At 34.0% G+C, this 25528-nt stretch overlaps 2 protein-coding genes and 1 long non-coding RNA gene across 3 annotated transcripts; 1 reads left to right on the top strand and 2 right to left on the bottom strand.

The window, feature by feature from the left end:
• Positions 1 to 6240: 6240 nt before the first annotated feature.
• LOC145588342 (actin-depolymerizing factor 5-like) lies at positions 6241 to 7943 on the bottom strand. The gene is made up of 3 exons (XM_081644981.1): positions 7784 to 7943; positions 7417 to 7676; positions 6241 to 6727 (listed from the first exon to the last, which is right to left on the bottom strand). The coding sequence occupies exons 1-3, from the start codon at positions 7802 to 7804 to the stop codon at positions 6577 to 6579; spliced, it is 432 nt and encodes a 143-aa protein (XP_081501107.1). The 5' UTR covers positions 7805 to 7943; the 3' UTR covers positions 6241 to 6576.
• Positions 7944 to 11743: 3800 nt separating this feature from the next.
• Positions 11744 to 25374, bottom strand: LOC145588341 (uncharacterized). Its single transcript, XM_081644980.1, has 3 exons — positions 24021 to 25374; positions 12717 to 13062; positions 11744 to 12207 (listed from the first exon to the last, which is right to left on the bottom strand). Exons 1-3 carry the CDS (start codon positions 25109 to 25111, stop codon positions 11959 to 11961), a joined length of 1686 nt encoding a protein of 561 aa, XP_081501106.1. The 5' UTR covers positions 25112 to 25374; the 3' UTR covers positions 11744 to 11958.
• LOC145588340 (uncharacterized) lies at positions 14585 to 15189 on the top strand. Its single transcript, XR_014101583.1, has 2 exons — positions 14585 to 14746; positions 14846 to 15189. It is a non-coding gene; the product is annotated as an uncharacterized LOC145588340 (long non-coding RNA).
• Positions 25375 to 25528: the final 154 nt, after the last annotated feature.

The raw sequence follows: 25528 nt of genomic DNA, 5'->3' as shown, positions 1-25528 counted from the left end.
AAAACTTAATAAATTTCTTTGAGACAATGGGGAGTATAAAGCATCAATTATTTTAATTTCAGTTCCCCAAGGCAATTTTATATTGGCTCTTCCGGAGCCCTCAATGATATTTGTACTACTCGATATGGTACTCACATTAATCCTTTTCATCATCAAATGAGAGAAATATTTTTTATTTTTAAGTATTGTATGAGTAGTTGCACTGTCAGCAAGACATAATTCTTCACCATTCATAGCAAATCGTACTTGAGTAGTATCCATATTCTTCACGAAATAAAATACATGTCAAAATATTAAGCATAAAAATAATGATGATAAAATAAATAAAATACTCAAATAGTTCATAAATTCATAAAGCAAAAGTGCTTATTACAACCATAGAAAATAACTTAAGTAAATCACTAGAATAAGCAAATATAAGTCTAATATTAAAACTGACAATATAATTTTAATTATTCCCTTTTGGGGCATTGAAGAAATCAGCAACTTCTAAATGAGTTGTATACTTGTATTGCCAAAATCAAAATTATTCCCTTCCGGGGAAATAAGGAAATCAGCAACATCGAATTGATTGGCATTGCCAAAATCAAAATCAAAATCACCTTCACCATCTTCAAGAACAAGGTTTGCCTCAACTTTCTTTCCTTTCTTCGATGATTCTTGGTAAAGTTCAACAAGATGCTTTGGAGTTCTACAAACCCGAGACCAATGACGTTTTCCTCCACAACGGTAACATATATTGGTCTCACTTTTCTCTTTATCATCCCTACGTTCCCACTTCTGGTGGGAATGTGAATTTGTGTAATGACCTCCACAACCTCTACCATATCCACTAAAACCACGCCCACGACCGTGACCACGCCATTGGCCACGACCGCGACCACGACCTCTACCTCGACCACTACTGCTGGAATGGTCTCTGTTTTTAGTTTCTTTCCCGTTATGGGTTGTCACATTCGCTTCAGGGAATGGAGTAGAGCCAGTAGGACGTGATTCATGATTTTTCATTAACAACTCGTTATTTTGCTCAGCCACAAGAAAACAAGATATTAATTCAGAATATTTTTGAAAACCTTTTTCTCTATATTGTGTCTGCAGGACAATATTATTTGCATGAAAAGTGGAGTATGTCTTTTCAAGCATTTCTGCATCAGTAATATTTTCTCCACATAATTTCAATTGAGAAGTTATTTTAAACATAGCCGAGTTATATTCACTAACAGATTTAAAATCTGGCAATCTCAAATTCAACCAATCATAACGAGCTCTAGGTAGTATTACTGTTTTTTGGTGGTCATACCTTTCCTTTAGATTACTCCAAAGGATTTGTGGGTCTTTCACAGTTAAATATTCATTTTTAAGTCCTTCATGGAGGTGATGGCGAAGGAATATCATGGCCTTAGCCTTATCTTGAGGTGTTGCCTCATTAGCCTCTTTGATTGTTTCACCAAGCCCTTTAGCGTTTAGGTGTATTTCAGCATCTAACACCCATGATAAATAGTTCTTTCCAGTAATATCAAGGGCCACAAATTCAAGCTTGGCAAGATTCGACATTTTTCACTATACAAAATATAGTTCAAAATTAGATCTCATAAAATATCAAACATATACATATCAAATTATAATGGTTGATAAGAAACTAGCCAAAAGGAAGAATATTGTATGGGATAATATAGCATAATATAAAATAAAATTTTACTAATTAACCATAAAATTAAGCAGTACTATTATAATCAAATGATGCATAATATAAAGGCTTGCTAATATTAAGATCATACATTGATATGTATGATAATCATATATACTTAATCAAGCAAACTAGCCAAACACTAATCAAGGGTAATGCACGGATCAAAATAAAAATGTTGCAGCACTAAAACAAAGTCATGATAATAAATAAAATCAATAGCAACCACCATAATATAAAATAGGCAAATTATAAAGTCTAACATTCTCCTAATATATGAAGTCAAATACAATGGAAATATGAATGCTATTACTCTCGGGAAGAATGACATAAAACTAAGTTGGGGAAACTCAAATAAAGGTCTGACATAACAATATGTAAGAGTTTATTAATCAACCAAAGAGACTTATAATATTATTTTAAGTAACATTATGTAACGTGATTGTCCATAACAAGACCCAACCCCCTTATGTGGCATATGCAACATGATGCATCAAGATTTGTATGAATCTATGTAAAATTGTCTATATTAAAAAAAACTTACATAGATGATTATGATCCTTTGTTATATTATTTGACTATGGTTTTCTTCGACTTTTGATAGGTAAAGCAATGGTGCTGATAACGTATTATAAAATAAGGGAAAGAGAGAATATTAGAGAGAGAGAGATGTAGAGAGGTAATTGTGTTTTCTATGTTCATCCATTTCATGAGCCATCTATATATATACATGATATGAACATTGTAATCTATATGGACAATGAAGAGTCCATTCATGAGAGGGTTAATAAGAACTAATGACATATGGAGGGTTACAAGGATGCTATTACAACCATACTTAAGATAGTCATAAATGAGATAGTTACAAGCTATAATGACCATCCATAATTAACATATTTTATAACACAAAGGACTTTTTTTTTTTTTTTTTTTTTTTTTCAAAAACTAACACAAATGGGTTGTTCAAAAAATCATATAATTTCTTATTCAATTTTATCAAGTTGTTTTGTTTAATTGATGTTTAATCACGTTTATCTTAGGGCTAATAAAAAATTAAAGATTTCACCTTATTAGATAAATAAAGTTTGGGAAAACATAAAATTATTTTTTGACAATTTATCGTTGACGATCTCCTTCTGATGAACCAGATTCAGGCACCTCCGCCATTCGAATCAAATATCTGAAGAAAAAACAAGAAATTAATCTCTAATTAATTATTATTTAATCCAAGTAGAGTAAATAAGTAATTATTAATTAATTAATATAAGAATCAAAATTACCTTAGGAAAGAGCGACGGTTGTTTAGGGGAAATTGCTTTTCTAGGGTTTTCTTTTGCCCTATTGCATTTTTTCATTTTCAACACAATTTTTAAACTTGAACCCATTTTAACCCGGACCCACTTAACCCGTAAATTGGCGTGGTTGGATCAGGGTTGTCCTGTTGGCTAACTTGGCTCAAAGGACTTTTTTTTTATTATTTTTTTTTCAAAAACTAACACAAATGGGTTGTTCAAAATTCAACATCTGTAGGTAATACTTTTTGAGATGGGTTGTTCAATCAAGGCTGAATCTGAGATAGTTGTGGAAGCTCACTGGAAACGAATATTTTTGAGATGATCTTGAGAAGATACAAATTCAATTTTTTAGGTAATACTGATTCAACTTGCAAGTTACCTTGATAAAATATTGGCGGAGAAGTGGAGAATGGGTGCTTATAGTCATCTACTCATCTCATAATAAAACAAATGAACATGAAGAACTATCTTTAGTGACAAATTTTGGGCTAAATTTGTTGCAACACTTTTGAATATTTGTATATATAGAAAGGTAGCAATATATCATCTATTTAATATCTGTATTATTGAGTATTGACAAAATTAGATAATGTTCATAAATTATTTAGTCTACTCTCCAAATTGAAAGGTTTGTTTTCAATTTTTCCCTTTTCTTTCTAGCTTTAGGGTTTTTATTTCTAGGTTTTGATTTGAAATTCTGGGTTTTGATTTGAAATAGTACAAATAAAGGTTATATGAACTAACAATAATAATTTCTACTGTAATGGAAATTAAGTTGTGTAATTTCTATATATATGGAGGTTGTGCTTTGGTACTTGCATTGTTATCTTTTCTTATTAAAGTTTGCTACTTGTATGATTTCAGGGAACATAATGCGGCAGTTATGCTCTGGTAATTCCAGTCTTGAGGGTGTTGTCAACTGGATAGTTGACATGAGAATGATGCTGTCATTGAGCAGATGCCCATGGTACTCATGCTCTTATCAATACCAATTTTATTTCCTATTAAATGTCCTTTGTTCTAACATTGCTCTGTCCGTTCTGTCCTGTCCTTTCTGTCCTGCTATGTGCATTTCTGGCCGAAAAACGTGAAAACTCCATGCACCATTCAGGCAATGTTGCCAAATGTTTTTTTGTTGTTAATTTTTATCATAATTTCCTTTATTTGTGTCCTTGATAATTACTTATCTCAAAATTACACTAGAAATGGTTGGGTTGAGCAGAAACCTCTTGTTCCCCTTACCCCTTAACAAACATGGGAATTTGAGAGTTGGGTATTAAACTTTTCAATCCCACCTACACTCTTTATCAAACATATACCCCATGATAGGTGTTGGTTGCATGGCTAAATATTTTCACTTTGTTCATCAGTCATCTCTTAATGGTATTACTGATTGTCTTTTTGGGCCTTAGGCTTTGTTCATCCTCAAAATTTACCGCTTATTTTTGCATATATATATATATATGTATAGAGAGAGAGAGAGAGAATATTATTGAGGAGGTAGTGTGTTAGATAGAGAGAGAGAGAAACATTGAGGAGGTAGTGTGAAACTAGATTAGATGACCAAGAGATAGAGAAAAACATAAGGATGTAGTGTGTTACATGAGCATGAGAGAGAGAGAAATATGACGAGGTTGTGTAAAACTAGATTAGATGTGTATGTGTGTGTGTGTGTGTGAGAGAGAGAGAGAGAGATGGAGAGGTAGTGTGAAACTAGATTAGATGAGCAAGAGAGAGAGGGAGAGAGGGTGGAAGGAAATGGAGTGAAAATTTTAAATAAAAGGTTGGAGTTAGAATTAGAAGTAAAAGAAGGAAATGAGAATGAGTAGAATCTAAATGATGCATGTCGCACCTTGATGACCATTATGTTATATCACCTTCCATAAGCCGAGTCCTCTTCTTGCTCTATGGTCTTTTTGCTGTACAGAAAAGGATAGATTTGATATGTGGTTATAATAGGTGTTTTACTGTGGAAGATAGATATCATGTATATTCTTGTTGGCTTTCTTATTATGCTCAATTCATCAATTGGATATTTGATGTATTGCAATAAAGATCCTGATAATTCTGGTGATCCTACGAAAGCACATGTGTTACAAAAGCTGTTATACAATCATATATAACTGTATTCTGTTTAGGGGTTGTTGACACCGAAATTTTGTTAATTATTAGAGCAACTCCAATAGTTGTAGCTAGGGACTTGCTTGCAATTTCAATAATTCCCTAGCTACTAGCTTGACCATTGGAGCTTGAAAAGTTAATTAGCTTGGCTAAGCAAATTACCTTTGCCAAGCTAATTTGCTTGGGAATTAAACTTGCCAAAATAAAATGTTCATTGCACCAATTATACTCTTTCCATGTATTTTCTATCCAACAACTAAAACTAAGCTAATAGCTAGCCATTGGAGCAAAAAGTAGCTAAGATGATAATTAGCTTAAAAGCTTATGTGGCATGGCAAACTAATTGACAAATTAGCTTGTCATTGGAGTTGCTATTAGGTGTCAGATATATGTAAATAAGGAGATAATATCAAAAATATATAAGATATTATCTTCAAGATCTCGTAGAATATTTAATAGCTATCTTGTTTACTACTCTACGACATTCTATATAAAAGGGTCGTTCCTAGGGTTGATGAGGCTAAGATAGAACAAGTCACAAAAACCCCATCTCCTCCCTACTACCAAACATTGTAGGTACATAGTATGGATTAAGCCGACAAGGCCCTGACTATAACAAATATCAAAACCCTACCCCTTTAAAGAGAGCAATCAAGAGATCTACGAGAGTTGTAATCCACAAAATATCAATGAAATAATTGTTCCCGTATATTTTTCTACCTCTTTATTTGTATATTGCAGGTTTGAATTTTTATGGTTTACACTAGCATTAGACCATCATTAAATCTACTAATAGCACAATTGATATCACAAGTTCATCATAATCTATATAGGTCCAATCATTTAATTACAATTATAACATATAATGACCCTACCTCATCCATTTAGACTTGGTGGGTGATAATCGAATGAAGTGTGCCTCCGCTTGGGTAGAATAAGGTCAAATTTCTTATACGGCTTCATGTTTTCTCTTTTGATCAATTAATTTTATTTTAATGTGCTCTACCAATTGGGGTGAAACATCACTATCGTTTTGATCATAAAAAAGTTATAAAGAGAAAAGAATCATTTGTGTTACAATAAAGCAAATTTGGTGGATAAAATCCAAGGTGGGGGTGGTGCAACAACAAATAAAGATGGCTAAAACTACTATTTTATTACTTGATTAATTAGTACAAGTGCCCACCTCAATTATTTTAATTTACCAAATTAGAAGATTAACATACAAGATACAACAAGATTAGCATGATTTCAAGTACCACCAAAAACAAAAAATGAGAGACAACAAGAAAAGATCAAAGGAGGGGAGCAACAAAAACTAGCTTAGCAAACACATTGATTAAAGCTCCTCCAATTTAATTATACTACCTTTGATCTAAATCTAGGGTCATCAAATGAAAGACACATAAATTAGAACATCTTCGGATTAACTCGAGTTCTCGAGGGGCTGTTAATTTAAGATTAACATTAGAGTTAATGAGCGCGATCCTTGATGATGTCGAACCCCATCTCACTAGGCTCGGTTGCTTGGACTTCGTAATGAATTCCATCTAATGCTCTCCTTATTCCTTCCTTTGATGTTGCATACAACATTTTTGCCCTAATTCTTGATGCTGATGGTGCCCTGAAATCGTAATTATTTACAATATTAGGATCATTGTTGTCATTTTGTATACAAACAAACATCATTTTGAGGAAGGTGAAAAGTGCAATGTAATTTTCATAAAGTGCTTGATCGCGATAGTGTAAGCTTTTGAGATAACTTTCGGTACTGTCGGTAAGGAGTTTATTATAATTTTTATTTAATACTAAATAGAATTGATAGATACTGATATTGTTTGAAAATAATATGATGATCGGATAAGTTTATCTGTATCAATTATTTTTATTACTCCAATCCCGATTAATATGTTCTTTTAACCTCAACCCATAACAATGATAAATGAATCTATACTAAATCTCAACACGGGTTCATGAACATACGGGTTCATTAACACACATTATTGATACATGTTGAACAAACCGTTCTTTAAAAGAAAACGTACAACATCAAAGAGTTGTTTAATCAACGTGTCTAATTGTTCATGAACAAAATAAATGCATACAACATAATAAAACAATCAAAACTATTTCCTTTTGATTAGTTGAATTCACTTGAATCAAATCACATAAAATCCATCCTACTTGACACCCATCATGTACGATTTTTTATTAATGAATTAATTTATCAGTAAATTTATAATTATAATTTTAAATTAAGAAATAAGAAGAAATAAAAAAAGAAAAAGAAAAGAGAGGGAGTGGCGTAAATACCAAGCGATGAAGAAGATCTTGCTCTTGCGGCAGTTATCGACGGTGACAAAATCAAAATCGAAGACGGCGTAACGGCAATCGTCGTCGGGAAGAGAGGCGGCGAGGTCATCGTAACCTTCACCGGCGGCGCCGACCTTATCGACGGTGAAACCGCCGGACTTTTCATCGATCTTGAATACGATGTAGCGATGCACCTTCTTCCACTTCATCTCCATGAACGAGTTCTTACATTCCTCTGTTACTCTCATCCCCATTGTCGCCTGTTAATTATGATTTTAGCATATTCAATTTAATGTTGGAAATTTATAAAAAAAAAGATTATGTAATTAGAATTAAGAAAATAATTAAGATGAGAAAATTGTATTACCATCTTAAATGCCATAGCCATGTTGTATTGATGGGTTGCTGTGTTCTGCTGCTCTCTCGAGTTTGAGTCTGAAATGAACAAGTGTTTTGGTTGTGAGTTGGATGGTAGTGATGTGGCAATGGGTTGGACTTTATATAGAAGTCTAAGGTTTTCTGATTTGCCACTCAACTTGGTGATTATTACACTTCTCACTCTATAGTCTCTATTTATAGAGATGTTAAAGTTGGTCATGGACAAGGCCGGGCAGAAACACATGTTCTAGGCCTTCTAGTGAGTCGTGTTTAAAATAGGTCAAGAAAAATTGTGATGTGTTGAGCTCGTATCAATTAAACAAAAACAAGGTTCAAATGCAGCTTGACTGTTATAAGCCACGTGCTAGATATAAAAATGACCTATTTATCCAAAAACCACTCAATTAAATAAAGTGATACAACACATGTATTAAAAAATAAGGTAGTAAACTAATCCGAAGTTGAAGTACTTGTTTTGTATAAGTAGAGATGGATGTGAACTTATTGATTCGACATTATTAGCCATAATTTTCTATGTTTATGTGATTGGACTTGATCACCCCTAATTAAACTTGAAACCTATTATCTTAAGGTGAACATAACACACTTTATACACAATTGTAATAAAAGAAAAGGTATAATTGAATGATGTGCTAAGCTAACCATATGACATATTTTATATACGTTGAGTGCTTGTATGTAACACTCGTAGTAATATATCAAAGGTGTATTGGGCGTGAGAAATGTGAATTGTCAACCGTGATTGCATCAAATTCAGGCTACGGGGGTGCATGATTCGTGAACAACCTACACTACTACGAGTATCACATTGGCTGAGCACCCACCCATACAGAGTATATTTTTATTTGTATTATGTAGTCCACATTTGGCCTTGACAAAGGCTAATTTGATTTGAATAATAATCTTAAAGAGAAAACTCTTAACCAAAAACAAATGTACATACTTTCAATAACAGTCAATGATAATCTTTCACATTCAAATTTAGATTGTATACTTCTATAATCAATTTTCAATTCACTATATATACGTCATAATAACTCCCTTTATATGTAGACTACGCAGATCCATTCAATTTCAAAATAATATTCATTCAAAAATATTCGGGTGATAAAATTATACAAGTATATTTCTAAATTACATATGTCAATGAAATCGGATATTTTCTACCTATTTCTAGGTCATTCTTCCTATTAGTTTGGCCGTCATTCCTATTATAGAAGTGTTAATTAAAAGAAGAGTGCGTGTAGACAATAGGATATATACAATGGATAAAAAAATCTTGGATCGCGCAACAACATTCTTCTTCTATTTCTTGGAGTTGCTAAGAATGTATCCGCCGAGCCGCTTTACGTGAAAGTGAAGGAAATTTGGTAACAGTGTATATTGATTTTTTTGTCTAACAACTTGGCTAGTTACTCCCCTAAATGTTTTTACCGATATGTTGTGCAGCCCCATAAGAAAATAATATGGACATATTGTTGCAGTAATGGAAGCCAAATCTCCATGTTTACTGGGATGTACTTGATAATTATTTTATGTTTAGTATGAATTTATGCTTAATTAGAGGTTACACCGATCTCTTACAAAGTTTGTAACAATTATACATGCACATTGTATTAGACTGCCTTATTTTCTTATAATTTATGAAAAAATACATTTATTCAAGAAAATAAGTTGAATAAAGGAAGATAAGTTGTTAAAAAAATGTTATTAACCTACATAGGCTAACCAATTCGATACACGTCTATAATTAGTTCGAATAAATTCATCCTCTGTTTTATACCCTGCGAGCAATGCTCTCAGATCACATGTATTATATAAATTGTGAATAGCAGATTGTACTGTACAAAGTATATTGGCTAGAGTATAAAAGCAATTATTGAGCTTTAGCCAGAATTGGCTCTTTGACATAGTTTCAAGAATCAACGTAACAAGAAGGTCATATGTTCCATGAATGCTAACCATACATTAGTTTAAGATTGATTTAGTCCTATGATAGTTTCACTAAACTACTCCCAAATTATACTTTGAACTTCGTATTATTTAAATTATTATATTAATGGTTTTATAAATTTGTCAATTAGGATGGTCCAATAGAAATGAAGATGGTGCTATTTAACCATTTATGGAGCATTTTTGGAAAAAGGTATATAGATCAATTTGGCTGTTAGTAGGTGGACTAGATCACTTGCACAGTTGCACAAGATATACTATTTTGGCAAACAGTACATATTTTGGGGGCAGAGAGGTTTCTTTGCATGCAATTACAATTTTGTTAGATTCAATAAGATATCACATCCCCAAATTGCTCGATTATTATTTCAATGAGAATGTCAAGAAAATAATATAATAAATTAAAAATAAAATAAAATTGTTTTGAGGCAAGTGGCTGTATGGCCTGTATTAGCCCTGGATGGCAACTTTATCCAAAACATTGCATATATTTTTAATAACAATAATGGAATGAAGACGACTTTACTTCTACTACTAACCGCTAGTGTAGTATAATTGATAAACGTGAAAGAGGAAACGAGAAAACATAGAATGATGGAGAATCATGTATGAATGGAAATTTTGCAAAATCACAAGTACTAAATTCTAAGTATATGCTAAGCTTTGCATATAGTCTTATGGAAGGAAGTGGATGTATGTTTATGTTTATGTGTATGTTTATGTTTATGTGTATGTTGTGACGGGACGAAAAGGCCCTCATGCATATCCGATGTCACCTCTTTGCCCATCAGACCATCAACTCGATCTAGCTAAAATGCTAATAATATTATATCGTATTATTTAGAGAATCCTATTTTAATTATTGGCCAAGCTAACCTACTAATCCTTTTCCATTATCAAAATCATTGACTTAAGGAACTACTTACTAATGAATTATTAGTAGTAGGTATTTATATAGAGAGAATCCGAGCAACATATCTGTGTATGAGCGTGTGCATGTGCACTTAACATGTGTGAGTCAAGATAAATTATCAATGATACACTCAGTGTTTTCTTATGAATAAAGTTATAAAACGACGTAATATTACCCTAGTAAAAAGGACAAGTTCTGAGCTCGAGGGTGTGAATGGTGAAGATGGATAGATGGATACACAGAATAAAGCTAAGCTGGCCCCATGAATTTCGCCAGTAGTTTGCAGCATGTTACTAATGGATGTAGCGAAAGAAATCGTGTTTAGTAGGCTTATTATATCTCATTTTTCCAAGGTACATACCAAACATATGCAAATGTTTGTGAGTAGATCATGATTTGTAACCAGTTTATGGCATTATGCATTTAGAGGCATGGTGATAGACGAAACATCAAACATCTTGAGCTTCTTCGAATCTTATGGGTGTGACTCAATAGTAGTTGGAGTATTACTCTCCCTTTTTCTTCCTCATTTGACCGACTGTGAATTTGATAGGATTATATACCAATAATGGAGATAATTGAGTTATGACTCTTTTGTTTTAGTGGAGTACTCTATTCTTGCATATATGGTTAGAGTGTCTACTTCGAAATGAAAATTTACCTTCTACGTGGTACTATTATATTTTTACAAATCGAAGTGTTCCATTTTTATTATTTTTTTCCAAAAACAGATGAAAATTATTGTTTCACAGATCTACTGACATTTGTAACATACTTAAGGGTGTGTTATATACTTATATTCAACAGATTTTCACTTATTCAAGCTTATCTTATCTAAACTTATTTGAATTTATTAGATCTTATTAAAACTTATTTTATTTGTAATTTGTATTTGGATAACCCTTATCAGAACTTATTTTTAATATGGATAAAATGATTAAACAACCATATTCAATTAAGAGATAACCATCAATAGGTGTAGTGTCAGAATATGGTTTAGATATCATTAACTCTCACAACTGAAATGGAAAACATTAGGAGAGCCAATAAAATGTAGCAAAGTTGTACAACTAATTAACTCTTCTCATACTTCTTTGAAGATTACCTCTTCAATTATTCAATTTATTGTTAGAAAACTCAATTCTACAAATGAACAGAGGATATGCACAACCCACCAAGTATTACAGAGTGGGATAACAAATTAGAATTACAGAATACAGAGATGAAATCAAACCACACCAGAACAAAAAAACAAAAAGAAATTGGAGTATGATAATTTACACGTTGAGTGGAGGTGTTCGGATACTCCTGCTTATAGGAAGCTGAACATAAACATTATGGACTTCAGGCTTATTAACCTCTGCTCTGTCTCGGTCAATGGCATAGCATACATATATTGTGTCAATCACATCATCGAGCAGGTGCACAAAGAAACCGAGCATCACTATGAGCAGCAACCAAGCCAGGAGGGAAATGTAGTATGAATACACTCCAAGACTAGTTACACCATTTAGAATAGCACAGACCTAAAAGAAAAAGAAAAAAAAAAATTCACACATTCAGCTTAACTTGAACACAAACAAGTAAATGAGGAACCAAAAGACGATAGTAAAGCTTCATTTTCCATGATTATTACACATAACTAACAAGAGAAGCTTCTTCCTTACCTTATTTTTGGGGGAAGGAGGGGTGGGTGATAAAAAAAGAAAGAAAGAAAAAGCTAATCATATGGGGGATTTCTCAATTCTCATACACAGCTGATTCTGAATTTGACACCTGAAAATCACTCCAAAACGGAGTTTTGCGCAACTAAACGCCTGTTGAAATTGGATTTAGGCCTAAAAATTTTATTATACAGGTTAAGATAATGGTTACTGCCCAGCTTTTCATTTTGTGATTATTATGCCTGAAACTAATATAAAGTTACTGAAAATTAAATAACTTTCTTTAAGCAAGGAAAAAAAACCTACACGCTCCTAGTGTTCGTATCACTTTAAAAAGCAACAGAGTGGACTAAATGAAGTAAACTACTTACCACAACAGCATATACTGCTGAAAGGACGAAAATTATCCCACCCAGTAAACGTGTAGAAATTGTCTCCACAAAAACAGCTGATAGAAGATTACGTTTCAAAAGTTCATATGTCATCCTTGCAGATGTACAATAAGCTTCACCTGTAATAGCAGCAAAGTTTATGGTGAATTTGTTAAGAAAATCTACAGCTGCCATGAAAACTTTGACGCAGCACCGAAGGACAACATTCACAATTCCAGTAGCCTCTTCTTGTCTTGCACTATCAACCGCAGCACGCACCAAGCGGACAATAAACATTATTAAGCCGGAGAAGCATATAGTTCCAGCGGAAGGGCCAAATGCATTTCTGTAAATGTAAATAGTGGTCAGATAAAAAAAAAAAAAAAAAAAAAAAAAAAAAAAAAAAAAAAAACCTTGTATAATATCTGCTACACTGCACTAACACATTAATCAGATGCAATGATGTAATTGCATTTGCCTTGAAAAATTAATGCTGGGTTCAATGGCAGGCTGCAACAGAACCTATATATTTTTATTATCTTCCTATATGAACTCTATAGCTAGTATTAACTAGATCAGCTTATGTATTCCATATTTGTTCACTCTGTAGAAGACGAGAAGTTGGAAGTTCAAGGGAAGTCACCCAAAAAATTAACGTATAAATTTATTAGGTTCATAAACAACTTACGCGAGTAAAACAAAGAGACACATATCCTACTAATATAAAAATAAAACTCCCCCACTTAAGCAAGTAAAAAGCTTCTGTAAATGAGATACACATGAGAAACCATATATTTTGACCCCTTTTTTTTTTCTTTTTATTACAAGGCCAAGAAATAGTTGCTTTAAGTGTTCCAAAATACTTCCTCTTTTCATTTTAATCAAAACTCTGTTACCCAATAAGTATATTTTACAGATGTTTCAGGAAGCAGTTTCATTTATGAAACACATACCAACTCCAGGAACATTTCCATGAATCAAAGCTCGAATCCTTCCATGTTGATCAACTAAATCATAGATGACACTGAACCAAGAAGGCTCAGCCTAATAATAAGCTTATGGACCACGTTTGAAGAATACACCCATGATACCCTTATAAGGTCCCAGAAAAATTAGGATAATTCCTCCTAGGGCTCTTTGTCATAGCCTCATAGGGAAGGCAGGTAAAACTAAACCAATACAAAGTATTATTTTTAAAAACAAACCTATAAGAAAGGAGCAGACAAAATTGCTGTGAAAATTTAAGAATTTCAGCTAATTTTAGAGGAAAGTCTTCTAGAATACCTCAAAAGTCAGTCACTACAAGAAAACACGCTAATTCGATGGGTTCCTTCCGATGGCCACCTAAAACCGTCGGAAAATAAGTAATTTTCGATGGTTTTAAAAGCCATCGGAAATTTACGATGGTTTTAAAAAAATTCCGATGGATAAAGCTGTTGGAAATTTTCGACGGCTGTAATAAGCATCGAAAACCGTATTTCCTATGGTTTTTCCGATGGCTTAAGCCATCGGAAATTTCCTATGGCTTTAAAAGTCATAGGAAATTATATAATTTCCGATGGTTTTTAAAGCCATAGGAAATTTCCGATGGCTTAAAAGGCCATAGGAAATTTCCGATGGGAAAAAACCATCGGAAAATATAAATTTTCCGACGGTTTTAAAACCCATCGGAAATTTCCGATGGCTTTTATGAAATAAACCATCGGAATCTAATTTAATAAATAAATAAAAAAAACCCTAACCTTATACAAATTCACCAGCCGCTCCTTACATTTTTTTTCTTCTCATTTCCTCTTCTTAATTCTCATCTTCTCAATTCTCTCTCCTCTTCTCTTTTCCCTTCCATGGCTCCATCTTATCACCAGTGATACGAGGAACGTGGGACGTTAGGGCGAATCCCGTCCTGAGTCGTTCGTTCCGAATCGCGGAACGATCGCGTCCCAAATCGCAGCGGTTCGCGTCTCAGATCGGTGGTCATGGCGTTTCCTTTTTCTTCTTCAAGTGTTGCAAAATTAAGGCACTTGTCACAGGTTTTTCATCAAAATAAGTTAGGGCTTTTATTTGAATGATGAAATCGAGTGTTCTGCTGTGCTTGATTTTGATTTTTGTTATATTTTTCAAATTTTCAGATTCAAGGAAGGTATGAAAAGGAATTGGTCGGGGAGTTCAAAGGTTGAAGACGGTTTACAGTACAAAACGCACAACTGTTGCAGTACTCTTTATTGGAGTGGGGGCCATCATCTATTTTTTATTAATTTATTTTTCATTTATATATATTTTTTTAAAAGGTGTGTGGTGTGGTTGGCTGGTTGCACATGGGAAACTAGCAAAGATTGAAATTTTCAACCAATATTGAATTTTTTTTAGTATCAGTGCACTGGTTTTACAAGTTACTAGAATAAAGTACTTCGTATTAAAGTATTACTTGTATTTTGATTACAAGAAATTAAATTTTAAATGTGTTGGTGCAGCCCTCCTAAGTGTATTACTTGCATAATTTATACGAGGGTCTATAACAAAGGATGATTCTCGTCAAAAATAATAATAACAAAGGATGATTAAAATACTTCTCATCAAAATAAAAATTTTAAAAAATAACTAAAATTTTAAAATACTAACCTATAACTAAATAATAATTATACTATGAATGATCGATAAAAAGGATATATATGATCGTACTATGCGTGATTAAAATGAACTAATTAATCATACTATGAATGATCGATCGAAAAAGGATATGATCATATATACTATCAACATTTGATCAAAAAGATAAATGACTACACATGGAATGACACCTATATAATAGTATCAAACTATGAATGATCGATAAAAAAGAATTGATTGTACTATGACTAATCGATAAAAAGGATATGATCGTACTATGCGTGGTTGATAAAAATGAACTAATTATACTATGATTGATCGATCGAAAAAGGATATGATCATATATAATATCGACATTTGATCAAAAAGATATATGACTATACATAGAATGACACCTACATAATAGTATCATATACTATGAATGATCGTTAAAAATAAAAGAATTGATCGTAGTTCGTACTATGACTAATCGATAAAAAGTATATGATCGTAGAAAGTATAGTGTTATACAATGAATGATCGATAAAAAGGAATTCATCGTATTACGAAACATCGATAAAAGGTATATTATCGTATATAGTATGAGTGGTCGATCAAAAAGGATATATGAACATGCATAGTATGTCACATACATATTAGGGTTATATTGATATATATACTATGAGTGTTTGGTAAAAAGAAATTGATCATACTACGACAGATCGATAAAAGGTATATAATCGTATATACTATGAGTGGTCGATCAAAAAGGATATATGAACATACATTTTAGGGTTATATTGATATATATACTATGAATGATCGGTAAAAACAAATTGATCATACTACGACAGATCGATAAAAGGTATATGATCGTATATACTATGAGTGGTCGATCAAAAAGGATATATGAACATACATTTTAGGGTTATATTGATATATATACTATGAATGATCGGTAAAAACAAATTGATCATACTACGACAGATCGATAAAAGGTATATGATCGTATATACTATGAGTGGTCGATCAAAAAGGATATATGAACATACATAGTATGTCACATACATTTTAGGGTTATATTGATATATATACTATGAATGATCGGTAAAAACAAATTGATCATACTACGACAAATCGATAAAAGGTATATGATCGTATATACTATGAGTGGTCGATCAAAAAGTATATATGAACATACATATTAGGGTTATATTGATATATATACTATGAATGATCGGTAAAAAGAATTGATCATTACTACGACAGATCGATAAAAGGCATATGATCGTATATACTATGAGTGGTCGATCAAAAAAGATATATGAACATACATATTAGGGTTATATTGATATATATACTATGAATGATCGGTAAAAAGGAATTGATCATACTACGACAGATCGATAAAAGGCATATGATCGTATATACTATGAGTGGTCGATCAAAAAGGATATATGAACATACATAGTATGTCACATACATTTTAGGGTTATATTGTTATATATACTATGAATGATCGGTAAAATGGAATTGATCATACTACGATTGATCGATAAAAAGTATGTAATCGTATAAAAAGGAATTGATCGATAAAAAGGAATTGATCGATATGGAGTACTATGAATGATCGATAAAAAGGAATTGATCATACTACGATTGATCGATAAAAAGTATGTATAATCGTATAAAAAGGAATTGATCGTCTAAAAAGGAATTGATCGATAAAAAGGAATTGATCGATACGGAGTACTATAAATGATCGATAAAAAGGAATTGATCATACTACGATTGATCTATAAAAAGTATACGTGGTTATATATACGGAGTATTGTATTATACGGAGTATTATTTTATAATATCAGTTTATAATATTAGTGGGAAAAAGGATCAAAAGGAAATAAAGGAGGTAATGAAGAGACGTATTCATTATTTCAATTTTCAATTTTCAATTTACAGAAAGCTTGAAGCTCAAACGACATGCCCATTCAACTACTCTACAAGTCTATCATCTATATATTCAATGTCTATTACTCTGTTTCAGTATACAAAAATACAAAACACATCTCCATTAATCAAAACAAATTCAAGCACCCAAAAATGCCTTTTGGCAAAAACAAATCCAAGCAAAGAAAGCCCACTGAAACTTCACAAAGAAACCAAACACAAAATCAACCTTCAACAGAAGAGTTCGATGATTTGGAAAATGAAAATCAACCTACAGAAGCTGAACCAAATCATGGAGTGCCCACTACTGACAATAAGCAAAAACCTCTATTAGATGAAATTATTCCAATAGTGGGAGGAGAGAAAGGGAAAAATGCAGGAGGAACGAAGAAATGGTCTTGCAAGCATTGCAAAAAATCATACAGCAGCTCATACACAAGAATACATCAACATTTTTTTGGTAGTGTTGGGAAAAAAGCAGAGATTGCTCGATGTACTGTGGTGATGGCGAATAGAGAATTGCTTCAAAGCATACGAAAGAAAGTTGAGGAGGCTGAGCAAGCAGGTATTTCCCCATCAGTATCCAAATCGAGTATAAAAAATAAACTTCCAGGAACTAGTAACACTCCTATAGCAGATGCATTTGGTATTGTTGAGCGTAATGATGTCGACAAATCGATTGTTCGTTTTCTTTGTGCTAATGGGATTCCATTCAATGTATTAAGAAGTCCAGAATTTTCTACTATGGTAAAGGCCTTGATCCATGCTCCAAAGGACTACAAGCCTCCATCGGCTGACAGAGCAAGGACATCCTTACTAGACGAAGTTAAGCGAGATGTCGAGAAAGAATTGGCCCCAATTAAAGACACTTGGACCACACAAGGAACTTCAATCGTTTCCGATGGATGGACGAATGTGAAGCGTGAACCACTAATCAACGTGGTTGCATCCAATAGCCGCGGTTCTATGTTTCTATATGCGGATGACTTCACAGGGGTGGAGAAAACGGGGAAGGCTATAGCAGATTACTTACTTGATGCAATAGAAGAAGTCGGGCCGTCAAATGTTCTGCAAGTAGTAACTGACAATGCTGCAAACTGCAAGGCTGCTGGAAGAGAAATAGAAAAGGTACACAAGCACATTTTTTGGTCCCCTTGTGTCGTGCATACACTTAATCTAATCTGTAAGGATATTGCTACTGCTTTTCCATGGGTTAGTAACACGTACATTAAAGGGAAAAACATTGTGAAGTATTTTTTGAATCATACTCATGCTCATGCTATCTTTAAATCACAATCTGGACTTGGGTTATTGAAAGTAGCAAAAACAAGGTTCGCATCTCATTATTTGTTGTTGAAAAGAATATCCCAATGTAGGGAATCATTAGCTGCTACAGTAGCTATGAGGGCTTGGAAAGATTGGGTCAATTCAGGGGATGAGAAAACAAGAGAAATGGGAAAAGAAATTGCTGCCACTGTAGGGGACGAAGACTTTTGGGATGAGGTTGAAAATATTCTGGCTATCACTAAGCCAATTTACTTGATGATTAAATTTGCTGATGGTGAAGGACAAAAAATGGGAGAGGTGTATGAAAAAATGGATTGTATGATTGGAGATGTTGGAGACGTAATGAAAGATAATAAACATAGAGATGATATGAACAAAATGAATGAAATCTTGGTATCACGTTGGGAAAAAATGAACATTCCCATGCATTGTTTAGGATTTGCATTAAACCCTTTTTTTTATGACTCAAACTATTTGCAAACTCCGGCTCCGGGAGGGGAGGCTAGGCGAGCACCGAATTTTGATAAGGAAGTTGTTGATGGAGTTTTAACAGCATTTGATAAAATAGGGGAAACTGAAGAAGAAAAAAGAATGTTACGCCAACAACTAGCTAAGTTCCAAGCCAAAGAAGGTATATTTGGGTCACTTGCTGCAAAAATAGATGCGGTAACAATGTCTCCTGTTTCTTGGTGGTCCACTTATGGAGCGGAGACTCCTGAATTAGCTGAGATTGCAATCAAAGTTCTGTCACAGCCCATTAGTAGCTCGTCTGCGGAGAGGGTGTGGAGCACTTATGCGTTCATTCACAATACAAAGAGAAATCGGTTGAATTCCGTTCGAGCTGACAAGTTGGTTTTTATTCATTGTAATGTTAGATTAATTTCCCGTTTCACAAGCAGCTATAAAGAAGGCCCTTATAGAAAATGGGATATTAATCCAGAGGATTCATTCATAGAGAGTTCACCACTTGCACTTGAGGATATGAGATGGAGAGATGATTTACAGGAAGCTAATGCCACACCTATGACATTTGCATGTAAGAGGCAAAGATATGGAGATTGAAACCTAAAAATATTTTGATGATGTAAGTTAGAGTTGAGACTTGAGAGTTAAGCATGTGTTAAGCATTTTTAGCTTTGTTTTTTCAGTTTTTATGTAATCAGATTTTGAGATCGAAATGCATTAATGGTTATTAATATTTTAATTTTATTTAAATACAATTTATCTTTGTTTTTTCATTTTTTTATTTTAAAAATATATATTAAACTAAACACCAAACGTTCCCGATTCACTCAAGGTAGCGTTTCCCGTTTCCGTTTCCGTCCCACGTTTCGTATCGAATTTCGTTCCTTGTATCCTTGCTTATCACTCTCATCTTAGTCTTCTCTCTCTTTCTTCTCATTTCCCCTCCTCCTTTTCTCTCCGCAAGATGCTATTGTCATGAAACAAATGCAAGATCTAGTGTTTTTTTTTTTTTTTTTTTATGTTAAACAAATTCAAGGCTTTTAAGGTCAAATTCGACCATGAAAACTCTAGATCTAGAGTTTTCATGGTCAAATTTGGCCTCATAAAACCAAATTCGAGGTGAAATTCGAAGGTAAGTGTTTATTTTTGTAAATTTCTTTCTTCTAATGCTAGTTTCTTTTGAGTTTCTTTTCCCTTTTTTTTTGAATTTTTTCTATTATGGTTGGTGAATTTTCTGGTGGTTGTTGTCGGTATAATGTTGTTGGGCATGAATTTGTGATGTTTTTTTTAGTTTATTTTCTATATTTTTTTGAATTTTTTGGCGTTGTGGGGTATGGATGTTGCGGCGGTGGTTGTTGCGGTGGGTTAGTTGGGTTTGCGTTAGGGTGGGCCGAGGTGGGTATGGTAAAAAATGTGGTTGGTGTGGTAGGGTTAGTGTGGTGGTTTATGGTGAGTGGGTTTAGGTTGTTATAGGTTGCAAATTTAGGGTAGGTAGATGGGTGGTTGAATGGGTGGTTTAGGGTTAGGGTGGAGGAAGAGAGAGCGGCGGCAATTTTTTTTTTTTTTTTTTCTTCAAGCATTTCCGATGGCCTGGCCATCGGATTTTTCCTATGGCTTATCTGACCATCGGAAATTTCCGACGGCTTGGCCATCCTTTTCCATTGGAAATTTCCGATGGCCATTTCAAACCATCGGAAATAAGTTTTCCGATGGCTTTTCCATCGGAAAAGTGTAAATTTCCGACGAGGGACTTTCCAATAACCATTTTCCGACGGATTTTGAACAATTTCCGATGGATTTAAGCCATCAGAAATAGGCTCTTTTTTTGTAGTGAGTCTGGGTCCACAAGCCAAGCAAGCCGAAAAAAAAGTAAAAGCTAAATTCCATTTTAAGACTAGATTGCCGGCGACCTGCAATTTCATTGCCTGACGGCCAAAGGCCATATATGCAACGAAATTTACTCCAAAGAATAATATAAAGTTTGGGGAACACAAGGTGGAAAGCCGTCTAATATCACACGCATTCTCCATAACAGACCCAGGTTGCTTGTATAGCCCATTTCTCAGATCAACACACACAAGTGTGACACACCTGCAAGGATTAAGGGAATATACTATATGGACCAAAATTCAAGAGAAGCCTCCAATTGTCCATTTGTAGGTCAATGTCCACTAAGTATATGACACTAAACATATAATTGATAGCACTACCAACATCAACAATGATCATCACTGTTGCCCACATAAAATCTTAATTGGATTCCTAGGATCCTCCCCACAACTTTAAGTCCCAAGCATCACAAAGGAATCCCTATAATTCCAACAAGCTTGATCATCGCAAGTCAAAAGCAAACCCACTTGGTAGAATGGAGAAGCCTCAACACAAACTACTTAATTAAAGTTTATATTCGGCAACACCAAGCTCTGGTGTGATAGGGTCAGCTAATTTGGCACAATCCACGTATTGTAGTCAGGTAGCAAAATCTTAAATGATTAACAAATTAATTATAACATAGAAGCAGTCAATTATTCAAATTGCATGCTAACTTTTACACCAATTCCAAGCTAGCTCTTGCAAATCAAAGTAAATATCCTGAACACAAAGACAAAGATAAGTAATAAAGTGCCCTAATAAATGATATTACAAGTAACAGAGCTAAATTGGGGAGACCAACTGATGTTCTCTTTGACTAAGAATGGTTAATAAGCAAATAACTTATTGCGTCACCGTATAGGAAAGAAACAGTCAGCTGGACATGATAAGACAGGGTTTTTAAATCTCTTTTTTACTCCATTACAGTAGTAGACAAGTGCCCTTTTCTTCACTAAATACAAGAGAAAAGAAAATTAAGCATTTCTTAGCAACATAATCCCTTACATTAGAGGTGCAAATAGTCCAAGTTAATTTTGTAAATAATCACACCTGATAGGTAATAAAAAATATTAAAAAAAAAAAAAAAAAAAAAAAAAGAGATCATAAGTGCATAAACAATATGGAGGTCTAAAAATTTTAATTTTTATTAAAAAATATATATCATGCCTTCAAGCTACCACACCCTCATGCTACTCATGACTAAACACTTTATTCCAGCTATACAGCTGCCTGAAAAAAAGGAGCTTGAATTGATGAGTTTCTTGATGACACAAGCAAGAACCACCCAACAAAATCTGTTTGTACCTATTTTTCCTAGAGATAAAAGCAGCACCAAATGTCTATGGAACTATCCTCCACACTTCAGTTTTTCAGCCTTCATTCATCACTTTTTCCAAGCCAAATGAAGATATTTGGCAGAATGAATTACAAGCTTACAACCAACTTATCAGAAATAAGGCTAAGAACAAGTTCTTCAAAGAAAGAACCCAAGGATACAAGAGAAAGAGATTATAAATATACTGATCCTCCTGACAAAAATATTTCGGTATCCAAATAGAATAAAGTTCCTTCTCTGAAGAACACCTCTGATATTCTCTTTGAAGCTGCCCATGGCTACAAAAAAAAAAAAAAAAAAAAAAAAAAAAAAGGATTTTTTCACCATATACCCGTGAGTTTTTTTTATTTATTCACTATATACCCCTGAAATTTTCAAATTCACCATTTACCCTTGAGTTTTTATAAAAATTCACCATATACCCCCAATGACAACAAGATTAGTGAAATTTTGTTAATTATGCATCGAATCCACCTAAGATATCTCCCCCCATCCTCGAAACCATTCATCTTCTTTCTCTAACCCCTCCAAACAGAGCAAACCATTCATTTGCAAACCTCCAAATCACTTTTGCCTCAATAGTAGTAAGACCTCAAACAGAGCTGACACTTTCCCACTTAAAATTCATGGAAGATTGGTAAGACTAGTTATTTACTAACCCATAGTACATATAGTTCAATTTGAGTTAGCTATGAAATCACAGTTGCCAAAACAAACCAGAATTTTTGTGGACACAAAGAAAAGGCTCTTCTAGCAGACTCCTTGAGAACGACAAGATATTTTAGCTAGTAAATGCCAGAGCTTCCTTTTCAGACTAAGGAATCATGACAACATACACTGAGACCCTAAGGGAGTATTTGGTACAAACATTGGAAGCGGAATGGAAAGGAAACACTAGAGGGGGGGGGGGGGGGGGAATCATTATACTAAAACCTTTTCAATTGTTTGGTTTAACCATGGAAAGCAATCACTTAAACTTAACTACTTCTCTTCTTGTTTGAGGAGGGTAATGGTAATTACCACTCAAACCTCTTTAACCAAACACACGGTCAACGATAATGGTTTATCGAATCTGTTTCCAACCAAAACAATACCCTTACCAAACTTGCTCTAAAAGGATGTCTAATTCCAGTAAAACCAACAGGCAAGTGCTTCTTGGGTCACAGGAGCCATGGAAAATCCACAAAGAAAAGGATATCAAACTACAAGTCTACAACCTTGAACTAGAAGTATGCACGACAACTATCAAACTCCATCACTACTTAGTCTCCATTGCTTTCTTGTTGTCCGCCTGAAGATATGAATATTTCCTTCTTTTTGTTGGGTTTCAATAGATAATTTGATCACAGGAAAGTGGCCTCTTATCTCAGCTCCCTTAACCAAAAGACAACGATACAAATCAAGCCATGTCCAAACTTACATACCAATCGTTAAGACCTCTAACCTTTAATCCATGATTCTCAACTATATTATCTAGATGTAGCATGTAGGAAGTCTAGAAACTGCAATATACTTCATTAAATTAAAGATGACTTCCTGTGCATCAATTAAAGATGATTTATTTGAATGATGCATTCTTATTCTCAACTGACAACACTTTATCTCCACCAAAATAAGTGATCATTGACAAAGCCAAAACATACTATAACCTACAGTTGAGTTTTGAATGTACATTTTGATAAATGATCATAAACACAATTTTATAAGGATTGAAGACTTCCAATGTTTGGAGTTCACTAAGTATGATACATAAAGAACTACATAAATTATGAGTATATATCAAAAAAATATAAGGAGTGCAGGGAAAGTACCTCAACGAACTTCTGATCTTTCGTTTTGGGGTTGAATCATCCTTGGAAAAATACCACTGAGCAACAGTTCCACTAACCACATAAGCCTTAGTTTCCAACATCACAGTCGCTGACCACAACATAGTCAATATAGCCAATGCATAATAAGCTCCCACCCAACTATCCTGCTTCCAAGCACAATGATAGTCTCCCTTGGAACCGCGAGGCACAATCTTCCCATTATACCTCGCGAACACCAAGAACACGACAATTGGCACATAATAAGCTAGTAACCCAAGTTTCAAACATGGAACAACACCAAACAATCCCAAGTTCCTTGAAAGCGCATCAGATGCAATACCAATTATGTTAATAGTCAACTCGATTCGATGCCAATTGATCACGAAAATCCACACAATAACCCCAATCACCAAAAAGACAAACAACATCACCAGTATCCTATATGCAAGAGGCAATGCATCACTACATGAGGAGCTAATAGTGCAAGCAACAAACCAGTACACATTTACACCAATAGGAATCACAATAAAGAAAGGAAGTGAAACATAAACAAGCTGCTTAGTGTAATGCTTAAGCAACAACAACACACCCCATACAATTGGCAAACTCAATACAAAGGTAATCACAAGTACCCAAATCAACCCTCTTACAAAACTACTACTATTAGAATACCTTAAATTAGAAAGCCCATCAAAATTAGAAAACCCATAAAAATTGGGGAAATACCCATGATTAGAAATGGGGGTTTTGACACAAGAAGATGAAGTGGGGTCATAAGAGAAGGAAGAGACTGAAGAAAAATTAGAATTATGATGGACAATTGAGAAAATACCAAACCCAAAAGTGCAAATTGCGAAGAGAAGAAAGAGGATGAGGAAAGGTAAGTCTTTGAAAGTTCTAGGACCATAATTGTAGGCGATTTGAAGGAATTGGGTACGATCGGAATCAGATTGAGGTGAAGCTTGTTGTTGTTGAGGGTGATATTCTTCAATTGGAGATGAAAGGTAGGGTTTTGAGAGAAGGGGTTGAGTTGGGGAAGATGGGGTGTCATAAAGATTGGAGCTTTTGCTGGGTTCTTCACTGGAAGCCATTGTTGGAGACTGGAAAAGGGGGAAATTAGGTTGAAGAAGAAGAAGAATAGTTGGTGGAAAATGATGAGAGATGAGAAGGGGAGAACATTTCGGGGGGTTTGACTAGATTGATGAAGCTGAGACAAGAAAGAAAGAAGAGTGTATATCGTGATTGTTTGAGGATGACAACGATGATCGATTACTGCTAAGATTACTCAGATGTGAAAATGTGGAAGACGACAACTAAACGACCCCGTTACGACTGACTGTGTTCTCGAATGATTGGATACTCACGGCCCGTTTAGTAGGTGATTTTTTTTTTTTTTTTTTTAGGTGTTTAGAGAGCCACAAGGGCGGGATGAGAATCGATCTCAAGTTCTCTTAGAATAAGGAGAAAAGTTCTAACCACTTGAGCTATCCCTTAGGTGATTTTAAATG

The sequence above is a fragment of the Chenopodium album genome, chromosome 17 (genome assembly GCF_948465745.1).
Source record: "Chenopodium album chromosome 17, dcCheAlbu1.1, whole genome shotgun sequence".
NCBI lineage: Eukaryota > Viridiplantae > Streptophyta > Magnoliopsida > Caryophyllales > Amaranthaceae > Chenopodium > Chenopodium album.
Note: the sequence above shows the minus strand (reverse complement) of the source record. Positions and strands in the feature narration are given on the sequence as shown.

Bases quoted from the DNA above. Each gene is read 5' to 3' on its own strand.
- LOC145588342 (XM_081644981.1), bottom strand. From the start codon at position 7,804: ATGGCTATGGCATTTAAGATG. The intron at 7,677-7,783 runs GTAATACAATTT...CATAATTAACAG, and splicing joins TGGCTATGGCATTTAAGATG to GCGACAATGGGGATGAGAGT. The intron at 6,728-7,416 runs GTATTTACGCCA...TTACGATTTCAG, and splicing joins AAGATCTTCTTCATCGCTTG to GGCACCATCAGCATCAAGAA.
- LOC145588341 (XM_081644980.1), bottom strand. From the start codon at position 25,111: ATGGCTTCCAGTGAAGAACCCAGCAAAAGCTCCAATCTTTATGACACC. The intron at 13,063-24,020 runs GTACTTTCCCTG...TTACATTTACAG, and splicing joins AAGATCAGAAGTTCGTTGAG to AAATGCATTTGGCCCTTCCG. The intron at 12,208-12,716 runs GTAAGTAGTTTA...TTTTTCTTTTAG, and splicing joins CAGCAGTATATGCTGTTGTG to GTCTGTGCTATTCTAAATGG.